Raw genomic sequence first — 12,552 nt, 5'->3', positions numbered from 1 at the left:
CTGAGGATCTCTCATGAGGTTGCCGTCAAGATGTGCTCCAGGCTGCGATTATTCAAAGGCTTGACTGGGGCTAGAGGATTTGCTTCCAACTTCACTCATGTGGCTGTTGACTACTCAGGCAGCTTGAGTGTCTTCACAACATGGCAGCTGGCCTCCCTGGAGTGAGTGAGCTAGAAGCAAGCATGGAGGAAATGTGGTGCCCTTCATGGCCTGCTCCCTGAAGGTGCACACCATTGCTTCTACTTTATTCCAGTCCTGAGAGGCAAGCCACTTAAGGCCAGTCCATACTCAAGGGAGGAATATCAGAGACAGACACATGTGATAAGATGATAATTGTGAACAACAGCTAGTCTATGACTGGGAACTTGACACACATAACCTCTAATCCCACAACCACTTATTAATCAGGAATTATGTTTCTTTTACAAACGAGAATATAATGGTTCAGAGAAGTTAAGTGATTTTCCCAAGGTCACCCAGCCAGGAGGTGCCCATCATGCTGTCTGGTCCTGGGGCTGGGCCATTCCCCACCCCAGCAATGCCCTAGCTTCAGTGACACCCAGGCTAGCCTTTGCTTTAGAGCCTCATGAAGTCACATAGGATAATGAGGCTTCCGTGGATGCAGAATCAGAAATAACATGGGAGGCACACATGCTCAGGGCATGTGAAGAGCAGGGACTTTTAGAGTCATACTGACCTGGGTTTGAATTCTGACTCCACCACTTACTTTGTGCCTCAGTTTCCTCACCTATTATGGTTGTAAGTCTGGGGAGAGAAAATCCTGAGGCAAAATACCTCTAAAAACCAAAATCAGTCAAAGGGAGAAATAAAATTTTAAATTCATTTGTTGTTTATGAACTACAGTCCGGGCCCTTCTCTCTTTCCCGCTCCAGCAGAAGCAAAACTGGCACCACCCCTCACCTCTCAGGTACCTATAAGGCCTCCATTGCCCAGGTCATTACCCATTGACATGGAGATGAACTTCTCTCCATCCCTGAGGAATGATGCAAGTGCACTAAAGCCATACTTCTCTCCACACTTGAACACCTGTTGATATGCAGATGTACTAAAGCCAGGAGAGAGATTCTAGAAATAGTACAGTCTTACCCACAATGGTACAAGTAATAGTATCCACTTGGTGCACTGCGGCAAGGATAGCTGAGGTACATATGTATGGGTATGTGGTGCCAGCCCTTAGGGCCTGCCTTCCCTCTGAGTAGTTCTCTCCTGCTGGAAGCAATGTCCCCTTCCTTGTCCAGAACCCCCATCTAGGCCTTGCTTGGCAAAGACACAGTATCTGAAGCATGTTGCTCCTTTGACAGCCCTGGGGGTAGGGCCTGAGGCTCCAGGCCTTCAAGCCTGAGGGGAGGAAGTCCTTCACCACCGCAGGACTCAAGCCAGGCTACTGACTTCTCCCATTCCTTCCCACCCTCCTTCCCCGCTGGGAGCTTCCCTGAGCCCCCGCCACCTGCCTTCCCAGCGTCTCCAACTCCTCCAGCGTGGAGGGATATCCATGCACTTTCCCACTTTCACCAGCAGAGGGAGAAGGTGCTGTGTTTTGAACTTGGGAGAGTCCAACTGCGTGGAAGCCTCTCAGTGTGGGGCAGTTGGGTGATTTGTAACGGAGCTGGCAAGGGTGGGGACTTCAGCCCCTGAAGGGAGGAGTCTTGAGCCCTAGGGTCAAGGAGAAGGGGCCGTGAGAAAGGAAGAGAAAGGATTGAATTTTCTGGGCTGACATCGCAGCTCTCAGCCCCTGCCTATTGGGATTCAGAGGAGGAACAGAAGTCATCATTTTTCACTCCATAATCCACTCAGCAAAAGTCATTGCATACCTACCGTGTGCCTGGCATCCTGATAGGCACTGGGAGCCCAGGTCAGACTTGGACTCAAACTGACATTTGAGTGGGGAGGCTGGGACAAGACAAGATGTACAAATGGAGTAATTGCACGTATGCTGTAAAACAAACAGAGGGCTGAGACAAGCAATGACTGGGGTCCTGTGTTTCCACTTGCTCACCCAGGTGACCAGGTGGGATTGAGGTGGAACTAGTCTGTGAGTCTGGAGTGGGAACTGCCTCCTCCACAGTACCCTTCTTAACTGTGGGTTCCTGTGTCACCAGAAATCACAATTCCCCATAAGAACCCAGCAATGACAGCAGGTAGGGTGTTTACTGCATGCCCCCTGCAGAATCACCCATGGGGAAATCCCACTGGAGGCCCTAGAGTCAGGCCTGGCTTCCAGTCTGGCTTGGTCACTTAACAGCTGTGTGGTCTTGGCTAAGACACATGACTTCTCTGTTTTGGCATCTGCAAGCAGTGATAAGGATTACCTACATAGTGTGAAGCTGGGATGTGTTCCTCTCAGCTTCTCTCTGGCCAGCCAGGAGGCCTTAGACATGTGTATTCATTTTCTATTGCTGCTACAACAAATTTCCACAAATTTAGCAGCTTAAGACAATACATATCTATTATCTCAGTTTCTGTGGGTCAGGAATCCAGACATGGGTGAGCTGGATCCTCTGTTTAGGGTCTCATAAAGCTACAATCAAGGTGTCAGCCAGGAGTGGAGTCATCTGAGGCTTGGGGTCCCATTCCAAACACATGTGATTTTTGGCAGAATTAACTTCTTTGTAGCTATGGAATTCATGGAGGCCGCATCTTCAAGGCCAGCAGGAGAGAGACCTTCCTTCTGTGTCACCTTCTTTAAAAGCACTCATCTGATTAGGACAGGCCCACCAAGAAGGATAATCTTTTTGATTAACTCAAAGCCAGCTGTAATGTTCTATTATATTTACTGGTTCCACTCACACTCAGGGCCAGGGGATTATCTCAGGCCTCCTTGGAGTGGGTGGGAATCTAGGAGGCCATCTTAGAATTACTAACATAATGAAATTATTTTGACTAATAATCACATAATAAGCAGTAATAATTACTCTTGATTTTTTCTTTAGTTTTGAAATAAGCAAACACAGAAGAAATTTTAAAGATATTGTTCAAATTCAGTAAAGTATTTCATGTACAAATGAATAGTGTGCTTCTCAAATATAAGCATGCCACTTCTCAGTTCACACCGCTCCATAGTTTTTTATTTTAAACACAAAATAAAACTCCAAGTGGTCCCATAGAATGACAGAATTGAAGGACCTCAAGTTTTAGTTTTCTGTTTTCACACTCAGTGGGCCATCCGTTTTAACTTTGAATGTACTGTTTAAATGCAGGAATGTATAGTATCAAGGTTTGGGACACAAACTGTGCCTAAAATGAGCTTGAGCTTGAATGATTTGGAGCAGTTAGGAACTTATCCTAGAAGCATACAGGCGGGAAGCAAGATGTCCTTTAGCAGGTGAGTGGATAAATAAACTATAGCACATCTAGACAATGGAATATTATTCAGCAAGAAAAAGAGATGAGCTGTAAAACCATGAGAAACCATGGAGGAACCTTCAGAAGCCAGTCTGAAGAGGCTACATACTGTATGATTGCAACTCTATGACATTCTGGAGAAAATAAGTCTATGGAGACAGTAAAGGATCAGTGGTTGCCAGGGGTTAGGGGAGGGAGGAAGAGGCGGAGCACAGGGGATTTTTAGGGCAGTGAAACTATTTTATATGATACTGGGATGGTGGACCATATTGTACATTTGTCAAAATCCATAAAATGCACAGTGCAAAGAGTGAACCCTAATGTATACTATGGATTTTAGTTATAATCGTCTATCAATATTGGTTCATCAATTGTAACAAATGTGCCACACTGATGCAAGATGTTAACAATAGGGGAAACGACTGTGCACTGTTTTTCTGCAAACCTAAAACTGCTCTCGAAAAATAAAATCCATTAATTAAAAAAAAAATACCACATGTGTAGCTAAGTCTGTGTGTACCAAAGGCTGCCCAAATAACCAGGAGCTTTCTGAATTAACTGTCATGTAGAACTTGACACTTATTAAAGCCTAAGTAATGAAAATGCACTCGTTGGATGTTAACATTTGTTAAAGCCCAACAGTAAACTGTAAGCACTTGCTTATAATTTAGATCACAAGAAATTTTTTTAGGGAAGGGGTATTTTATTACTGATAGAGTTTAAAACTTCTGGTTGGTGATAATAAAATGGAGACCGACTTTTAGTTTGTTTTACTAACATTTAAAAATTCTCTGCCATTGCACCCCTATATTGCCTGCACTGGTTGTGGGGGACCACCCTCACAATACTGCTCTTGGTCTACCACTGCCAACAGGCCAGAAATTCTTTAACTTCCTACTGCACTTCACTGGCCATGTTAACAGACAAGAAGGGAACTATTTCTTTTCTCAGGTCTTTAAAAAAACTTTTTATTTTCAATAGATTTTGTTTTTCAGAGAAGTTTTAGGTCCACAGCAAAATTGAGCAGCAAATACGGAGAGCTCCCATATGCCTGCTGTTCCACACATCACACAGTCTCCCCCACTATGAACACTACAGCACAGAGGTGTGTTTGCTACAATCAATGAACCTGCATCGACACATCACTGTTACTCAAAAGCCCATAGTTTACATTAGGGTTCACTCGTGGTGTTGTATTTCTATGGTTTGGACAAATGTGTAATGGCATGTATCCACTATTATAGCATTGCCAGAATAGTTTCACTGCCCTAGAGTCCTCGGTACTCCACTATTCATCCCTCCCTTCTTCATATACCCTGGCAACCACTGATCTTTTTAATGTCTCCATAGTTTTGCTTTTCCAGAATGTCATAGAATTAGAATCATACAGTGCAGCCTTTAAAGATTGGCTTCTTTCACTTGGTAATATGCATTTAAGTTTCTTCCGTGTCTTTTTGTGGCTTAATTGCTCATTTCTTTTTCTTGCTAATAATATTTCATTGCATTGATGTGCCATAATTTACTTCTCCTCTCATGTCACATGCTCCTTCCTAAGGCAGTCACTGGCTAGGAGAAAGGAATGACCACAAGTGATTGACAAGTATCTGTCTTGGAGCAGAGGAGAATTCAACCTCCACTGAATCTCAGGGCAGCTAAATGTGAAGAAATGCTTGAAGAATTAATTAACAGTGGAGTGGAGAAATGGTGGTTGGGTGGTGACCCACAATGCTTGCTCCAGGGACCACATCTTTTCTTTTCTTAAAACTTTTTTTATGAATTATATATTTTTTCGTTATAAAATAATTCATTTTAGAAAAACTTGAAATATAAATAAAATAAGATAGAACAAAACACACCCACAATCCCAATTTCTGGTGATTACTATTAGCTTTGTAGAGTATCTTCTCACAGAATTTTCTGTTGAGCTGTAGTGACACATGTAATAAGACATTAAATCGTGACTTGTCCTATATACCAGCTTTGGCTGAGGAAGGAAGACAAAGGTATCCTATGCAGGAGTTGTAGGGCAGACACTGGCTGGGAACTGGTGAGATGGCACATCCACATAAAGGGTAAAAGAGGATCAGGGATTGGAGATCTTTTTGAGAGAATTCCCTTGTAGAAAACTGTGTTATAAGTTCCAATCCCTTGGGCATTGGGGTCTGCTGAGGGAGAGGTGGCCTGGAGCTGCTTTAGATTTGGCTAAAGGACCACTTTGGGTGATAGGACCCTAACTGAGGATCGGTGTGACTGGCCACTGGAAACCAGATGCTTAGTGGAGAGAGAGAGTTAAGTGCAGTATAACCCTTCAGAGGACCTCTTTTAGGACCCAATTCTGTTTCTCCAGGCTTCCTCAGGCTCTTCTGCTGGGTCTCTATGCACCTTCCCAGTCTGGTGTCCCTCTACTGGTTTTTGTATATATCCCCCCCATGTCTCAAGATAAGAGTCCCAACCCTGTAACCAACCCTTCCTGTGTTTTGTAAAAATCTGTCATCTCAGGCTTCAGCAAGGTGTCAGTAGGGTCTCCCTCTACTTAGGATTTTGCTGGTTGAAAATTTGGAGAAGGCTTTGACAAAGGAAGAAAAATTGAGTCTTTTTCTCCCAGGGCTGTGACCAGTGTTCTGCTTAATTAAAGGCAAAATCACTTTATTACCATAAAAAATTCCCACAGGATAGATTCACATGAAGAATGCTTTGGCCACATATTTTTTGTCCTTCTGGGACTTTGATTAAAAGTGTGATAGGCCTTCTTGCTCTATCTTCTGTGTCTCTTACTCTCACTTTTGTATGTTCTCTCTTTAATCTGTCCTGTCTTTGCATCAGTCTCGATAGTTTCTTCAGACCTAAATTCCAGTTGACTAATTCTCTTTCAGCTGTATCTAATCTGCTTTTAATCCCATTCCTTGAGATTGTAATTTAATTTTTTTGAGCTAGAATTTCTATTTGGTTCTTTTCAAATCTGCTATATGACTTTTTATATTTCTAGTTCCCTGCCAGATTTTTCAAGTTTGTATTTTTATTTCCTTGAACACAGTAAGCATAGTTACTTTTTAGTTTGCATCTGATAATACCAATACTTCATGTACTTTTGGGTTTGCTTCTATTGTCTGTTATTTCCTCATTTCTTCTCATGGATGTTGGAATAATATCTTGAAGGCATGGATTCAAAATCCAGGAATTATTTTTATTTGCTTCAGCCAAGTGCTTGGGGTATTACCATTCTGGGACCACCACAATTCAATTTGAAGGCTTGATATTTCCTGATAAGAAATCAGAGTGTAAGTCTTTGTAAGGGCTGGTTATGTTAAACTCATCCCCTACTTCTTCTGCACCCCATCCAGCTGTGTAGCCCCAGTTCTGGGCAGGGCATGAGTCTTCAGAGTTCCCACCTATGACAAACTCTGGTTTTTACTTCTTTCCTTCCAGCTCTGAGGATACTCAAAGCCCACCTTCTACTCCAGTACCTGTTTCTCCCAGGTAAGCAAATGTCCTCTGGATGAAAGCAGCTTTATAGGCTGAGTTTATCTCTCTGGACTTTTGTTTTCTCCCAGATCCTATCCCAGGAATTGCTTGGTAGTTTATAATATTTGGTGTTATTAAGATTTTTTTCCAATTTTTTGGCCTACTTTTGTTTTGATTGTCCTCAAAGAACAACTGGCCTCAATTACCTTGTACACTGTGACCAGGAGTTCACATGAAGCATGAGTGGCTGTGACCTTACTCCTTGAGAAATAGCAACACTGGCCTTATTCACTAAAGGAGGCTTTGCTGCTTCTTTTCTGGGTTTATTTTAATCACGACTTTGCTCTGTCTGGGCTGAGAACACATCTGTCTTCGTCATGCAGGATGAGTAGTGCCATCCTTGTACAGTTACTTACTTGGCCGAAATATTTCTCTTTCCACAAGCAGAAGCAGCAACAGTCAAGGAATCAGGAGATTTGGTTTCAGTTCTGGCTTTGCCATTTGTTGACATGGAAAAGGAAGTTACTTCCTCTTTTAGGCCTTTGGTTTCTTAATAGTTTATATGCAACGTGGGATTAAGAATCAGATATTCTAAGATTATCTCTCAAGATAATTGCCTATAAAAATTCCCAACATGCTGCTTGACACATTTAGATGTTCAAAAATGTTTGATGAATATTAATCTGAATCAGTGACATGACTATATCAATCTAGTTGTAAATACTAGAAAAATTCCCAAATAACAATAGCTTTCAAAAGAGAGTTTATTACACTGATGGACAGTGACTGTAATGGGGTATGTGGTGGGGAATGGGGGGAATCTAATAACCACAATGTTGCTCATGTAATTGTATATTAATGATACCAAAATATAAAAAAAGAGAGTTTATTTCTCTTTCATGTAGCTGGCATCCAAGCCAGTCTAGGGCTGGGTGGTGACTCTACATTTTTCAGGGCCTCAGACACCTTCTGTCTGGCTGCTCCTCCATCCCTAGTGCTTGGCCTTGTGGCCCAAGATGCTGCTCAGGCTCCATCTGCATTTTAGGCAGCAGGAGATGGAAGGGCAGGAAAAAGGCATTCAAGGGGACTTCTTGGCAGTCTGCACAATATACCTGATTAATCTCACAGGCTGGACTTTGCATATAGCTTACATGGAGCTTCTGGAGAACTAGGGAAACAATCTCAGAGCTGGGTGGTACTCAGCTATTTGTAGGGTTCTTTTTCCAGGCAAGACAAGGAGAAGGGAAATTGGTAGGCATCTGGCAGTTTCTGCCACAGTGACCTTGACTGAATTACGTTTTCTCATTGAACTTCAGTGTCTCTTCTATCGAAGCTGGTATTGGGGGTGGGGGTGGGGCACTACTGGCATTTTGGGTGGTGCAGTTCTTCACTGTGCAGAGCTGTTCTAATGCAGTGCTGGACATTTAACATCCCTGGGCCATGCCTATTAACTGCCAGTAGTATCTGTAGGCATTGTGTCACCAAAACAACCCCACTCTTTTCTCACTGCCTCTTGGGGATGATACTGCTCCTTTTGAGAGCCACTGGGCAAGATGATTCCAAAGCCCTTCTAACCCTTCTGTGAGAGCCTGTGATTCTAGGACGCCTGGGTCAAGTTCATCTGTCAAACTGGGCAGGCAGAGGGGAGAAGATGTGAATGCAAACGTCTACTTCTTCAGTCCACCCCAGCTTTGCAGTCGGGGAAAAGGAATCATGCAGCTAGAGTCAAGGTCATTGGCCTCCAGGTGGTCAGAGAAGGAGAAAGGACAGAAGGGAGGAAGAGGCCAGGCCAAAACTCTCCAGAGAATGAGAGGGAAGGGAGGCAGGAACCCAGAGCACCTGATCCCAAAAGGGGCCCATTGCCCCTCCCCAAGGCCCTTCACTGTGCGCCTGGCAGGAGAGATGGCGGGAGGGATGGCGGGAGGGCCATCTCCTGAGAAGCTGGCACACTGGTCTCCATCTGTCATGATGCCCTTATTAGCAGCTCCCACGTCCATTGGCAGGACCTCATAAGTGGGGCCCATCTGACCTTTGGGGCAGCAGATGCTATGTTTGGCAGGGCTGATCAAAGAACCTGGGGCCCAGCCCCTTCCTGCCCCTGGTCCCTGCCAGGAGGATGGTTAGGTGGATCGTGGTGTGCTCATCCCAGTGGGTTCTGGTGGAGCCAGAGGGAGGGTGTATGAGGCTCGATTCAAATCTGCCTGGATTCAAATCTGGTTCCCACATTGGTTTAATTGTGCAACATTGGACAAGACTTTCCTGTCTTGCTTGTTCCTCATCTGCACAAAGGAGATAATAATGGCTCACAGGTAGCAGTCCTTGCTGTTCTGGGTGGAGCCCTGCCTCTCTCTTTGTTCCCAGCCAGGAGATTCTGATGCAAACGATTTCCTTCCAGGGTTAAACAACATATGGTAGGCCAGAGCCCCTGCTCTCTACCACCCCATGCTGGAGAAAGGCGTTCCCTGGAGGGGGTGGGGAGTGGAGCAGACGAGGCCACAGGGACAGCAGAGCCAAGCAAGGCTCCACTCAGTGTGGGCACCTGAGCCTTGTGTAGACAGAGATGCAGATGCAGGCCTGTGGGCAGTGTCGGAGTGTTGCCTTCAGCTGCATCATGTGCTGAGAGCCTGAGGGAGGAGTTGGCTCAGCCTGAAGTATAACGTCCTTGTAGCTGCCCAGGCCATAGACGGGGAAGTTTGGAGTGGCCCAGAAACTCAGGGCCTGACTTGCTTGTTGCTGGGGAAGATTGTACGTGGTGTGAATGGAGTAGGTCTGAATGGCTGGGCAGGCAGGGCTGGGCCCTGAGGCAACAGCGAGGCCAACCGAGCCACGGTTCAGGACACCCCTCACACCCTCCACAGCACCTGCTCCTGCCTGCCTGTGGAGAGGGAGAGTGAGGACCACGCTGGGGGGCAGCGGGGGCTTGTGGCAGATGTCTTGGATATGAGTTCAGAGACCTGAGTACCGGTCCTGGGGGTGGCATTCATTGTCGCTGGGTATAACGTTTACACTAACATGATAATCATGGCACACTTATTAGAGATGTCAGTGAATAATGACTATGAATTAACAAAGAGAATAACTGTTTTTAGTGCTTACTATGTGCCAGACACTGTGCCAAATGCTGTCTATGAACTGTCTCCTTTGATCCTCCTAGTGATCTTACAGGGAAGATACCATCAGTCCTGTTTCAAGGAGGGAACTGCACTGTGAGGGCTTCAGTGACTTGTTTAAGGTCACACAGTTGGTGACGGGTAGAGGCTGGGGCTGGATCCCATTGTATCCACTGCATAGGTTACATGCTGGTTGTATATGCCGTTTATTAGCTGTGACCCCTTTACTCTTTGGACTTTCTTTAGCTCATTGGCAAAAAGGTTTTAAATATGTTTATCCTGATTATGTCACAGGGTAGTGCTTGGAACTAACTGAATGAGGGATATGACAGATATCTGAAGTTCATCCAATATTCAGTCAATGATGATTGATTGAGCCCTTATCTTGTGCTGGTTACTTTCTTCGGGACCAGAGGTACAGCAGTGAACAGAACAAGCAGGGTCTCTGCTTTGGCCCCCCTCCTGGGATCTAAACTCTAACATGATCCTGGGGTAGGGAGACATACAGTAAACAAATTAATGAATGAAAGGTATGGTGACTGCTCATAGTACTCAGTGCTCTGAATACGGGACAGGTGATGGGGCTCACTCTCCTTCAGATGGCACCATCTGAGCAGGCGACACTTGGAGTTGGAGCCCGTTGACAGAAAGAGCAAGCCATGCAAAGAACATTCCTGGTGAGGGATCGTGAGGGCGGTCTGGGCTGGGGTAGGCGCAGGGGATACACGAGAACAGTGTGAGAAGGAGACAGGCAAGGGCAGGACCGGGCTGTGGGAGTCTTGTGGGTATTGGCAGGGAGTCTGGGTCTTACTTGGGGCAATGGGAACCCAGATGTAATAGTTAGAAATACTAGGTTGTTGAGAACTAGACCAACAATGGTTTATACAAAGATAAGTTTGTTTTTCTTACTTGAAAAGCCTGCTGCAGGTTCAATGGCTCGACCACATTTGGGCTGACCTTCTGTCACTCTCTGGTCTGTCCCCGCTGGTAGTAAGTGGCCGGCAACTCTAGGCATTACACCTACATACAAGGCAGATTCTGTTTACTCTTATTAATCAGCACTGCTTGCAGTTCCTAGAAAGGCCAGAATGGGAGTCAAGTGCAGGAATGAGCTTTTCTGGACCTAACAGTGGAGGCAATAAGGCGGGTTAGGGCCTGAGGTGCTTTTCATTTGCACACAGGCATAGGATGGTCCAGCCTGGGGCCTGAGATTCTGCATCTCAGACAAGTTCTTCAGAGATGCTGATGTGGCTGGTCCATTGCCCACACTTTGAGAAGCAAGGGTAGACACCATCGGAAAATTTTAAATAAGAAAATGGTTACCTTATTTCTGTGGTTCTGTGGAGAATGCACTAGAGGGGACAAGATGGGGCACCAGGAGGCTAGTTAAGAGGCCAGAAATCATAGTCACTTGAGTTGGGATGGTGGCAGGGGAGATGGCACTGGTGGATGGGTTTAAAAATTTTATCTAATTTATAAATTGTGGTAAAGTATATATAATATAAAATTTATCATTGTAACTATTTTTAAGTGTACAATTTGAGACATTAAGTGCATCCACAGTGTTGTGCAACCATCACCACCATACATTTCCAGAGCTTTTAAATCACCCCAAGCAGAAACTGTGACCTCATTAAATCCTAACTCCTCCTTCCTCCCTGCCCCCCAGCCTCTGGTAACTTCTATTCTATTTTCTCTCCCTAGGACTATTCTAGGTACCTCATGTAAGTAGAATCATGCAATATGTGTCATTTTGTGTCTGGCTTATTTCACTTAGCATAATGTCTTCCAGATTCATATTGTGGCATGTGTGAGAATATCATTCCTTTGTAAGGCTGAATAATATTCCATCATGTGGAAATACCATATTTTGTTCATCCACTCCTCTGTTGACGCGCATTCAGTTGTTTCCACCTTTTGGTGAACTATGAGTAATGCTGCTGTGAGCATGGTATACAAGTATTGGTTTGAATCCAGTGGTTGGTTTTGAAATGTGTTTTGGAGTAGGACCATCAGGACTTGCTGACAATAGGAGTGAAAGGAAGAAAAAGAATTAGGAATGACTCCTGGTTTTTGGTGATGATGTGGCATTTATTAAGATGGGGAAGAAGTTGTAAAGTGCTCTGCAAGCATCAGGTAAGTATGTTTACTTTATTCAGAATTGTTTTAAGGAGTTATCAACTAGGAAATTGCCCTACTTAAGGCAGCAAAATATCACCTTCCTAAGTCATTGAAGTGGGCCTGGGAACTCAGGCTTCCATATTTCTTCAGTAACTGCCTGATTTAAATCAGGACTTGGCATTTGGCCCACAGACCAATCCAACCCACCACCTGGACTTGAGCTGCCCAAGAGCCAAGAATAGTTTTCACAGTCTTAAATGTAAATGTTAAAAAAAAGACCATGTAGCCCTTTAGCTACAACAGTTGTTCAGTTTTGCCTTTTGGCTCCCAAAGCCTAAAATATTTACTATCTGACCCTTTACAGAAAATGTTTGCCAACCCCTGACCTAAATTAATTGATTTGGCTCAGACTGAAGAAGTGTGCTCAAGTGGAAATAACAAAACCAAACCAAAGCAAACCCCTCCTCACACTGTTGACCTACTTTCAGTAGTTTTT

The 12,552-nt window shown here is 44.6% G+C and overlaps 1 protein-coding gene across 8 annotated transcripts in view; it reads left to right on the top strand.

Annotated features, from left to right (window-relative positions):
- ZFYVE27 (zinc finger FYVE-type containing 27) overlaps positions 1-12,552 on the top strand; it is a 108,119-nt gene that overhangs the window by 61,880 nt on the left and 33,687 nt on the right. For all 8 annotated transcript variants that reach the window (XM_073240586.1, XM_073240585.1, XM_073240587.1 and 5 more), the window contains one exon: positions 6,790-6,840. In XM_073240586.1, coding sequence (XP_073096687.1) covers positions 6,790-6,840 — 51 coding nt within the window. The remainder of the gene's footprint in view (positions 1-6,789; positions 6,841-12,552) is intronic.

This window comes from Manis javanica, chromosome 7 (genome assembly GCF_040802235.1).
Source record: "Manis javanica isolate MJ-LG chromosome 7, MJ_LKY, whole genome shotgun sequence".
NCBI classification, from domain to species: domain Eukaryota; kingdom Metazoa; phylum Chordata; class Mammalia; order Pholidota; family Manidae; genus Manis; species Manis javanica.
Note: the sequence above shows the minus strand (reverse complement) of the source record. Positions and strands in the feature narration are given on the sequence as shown.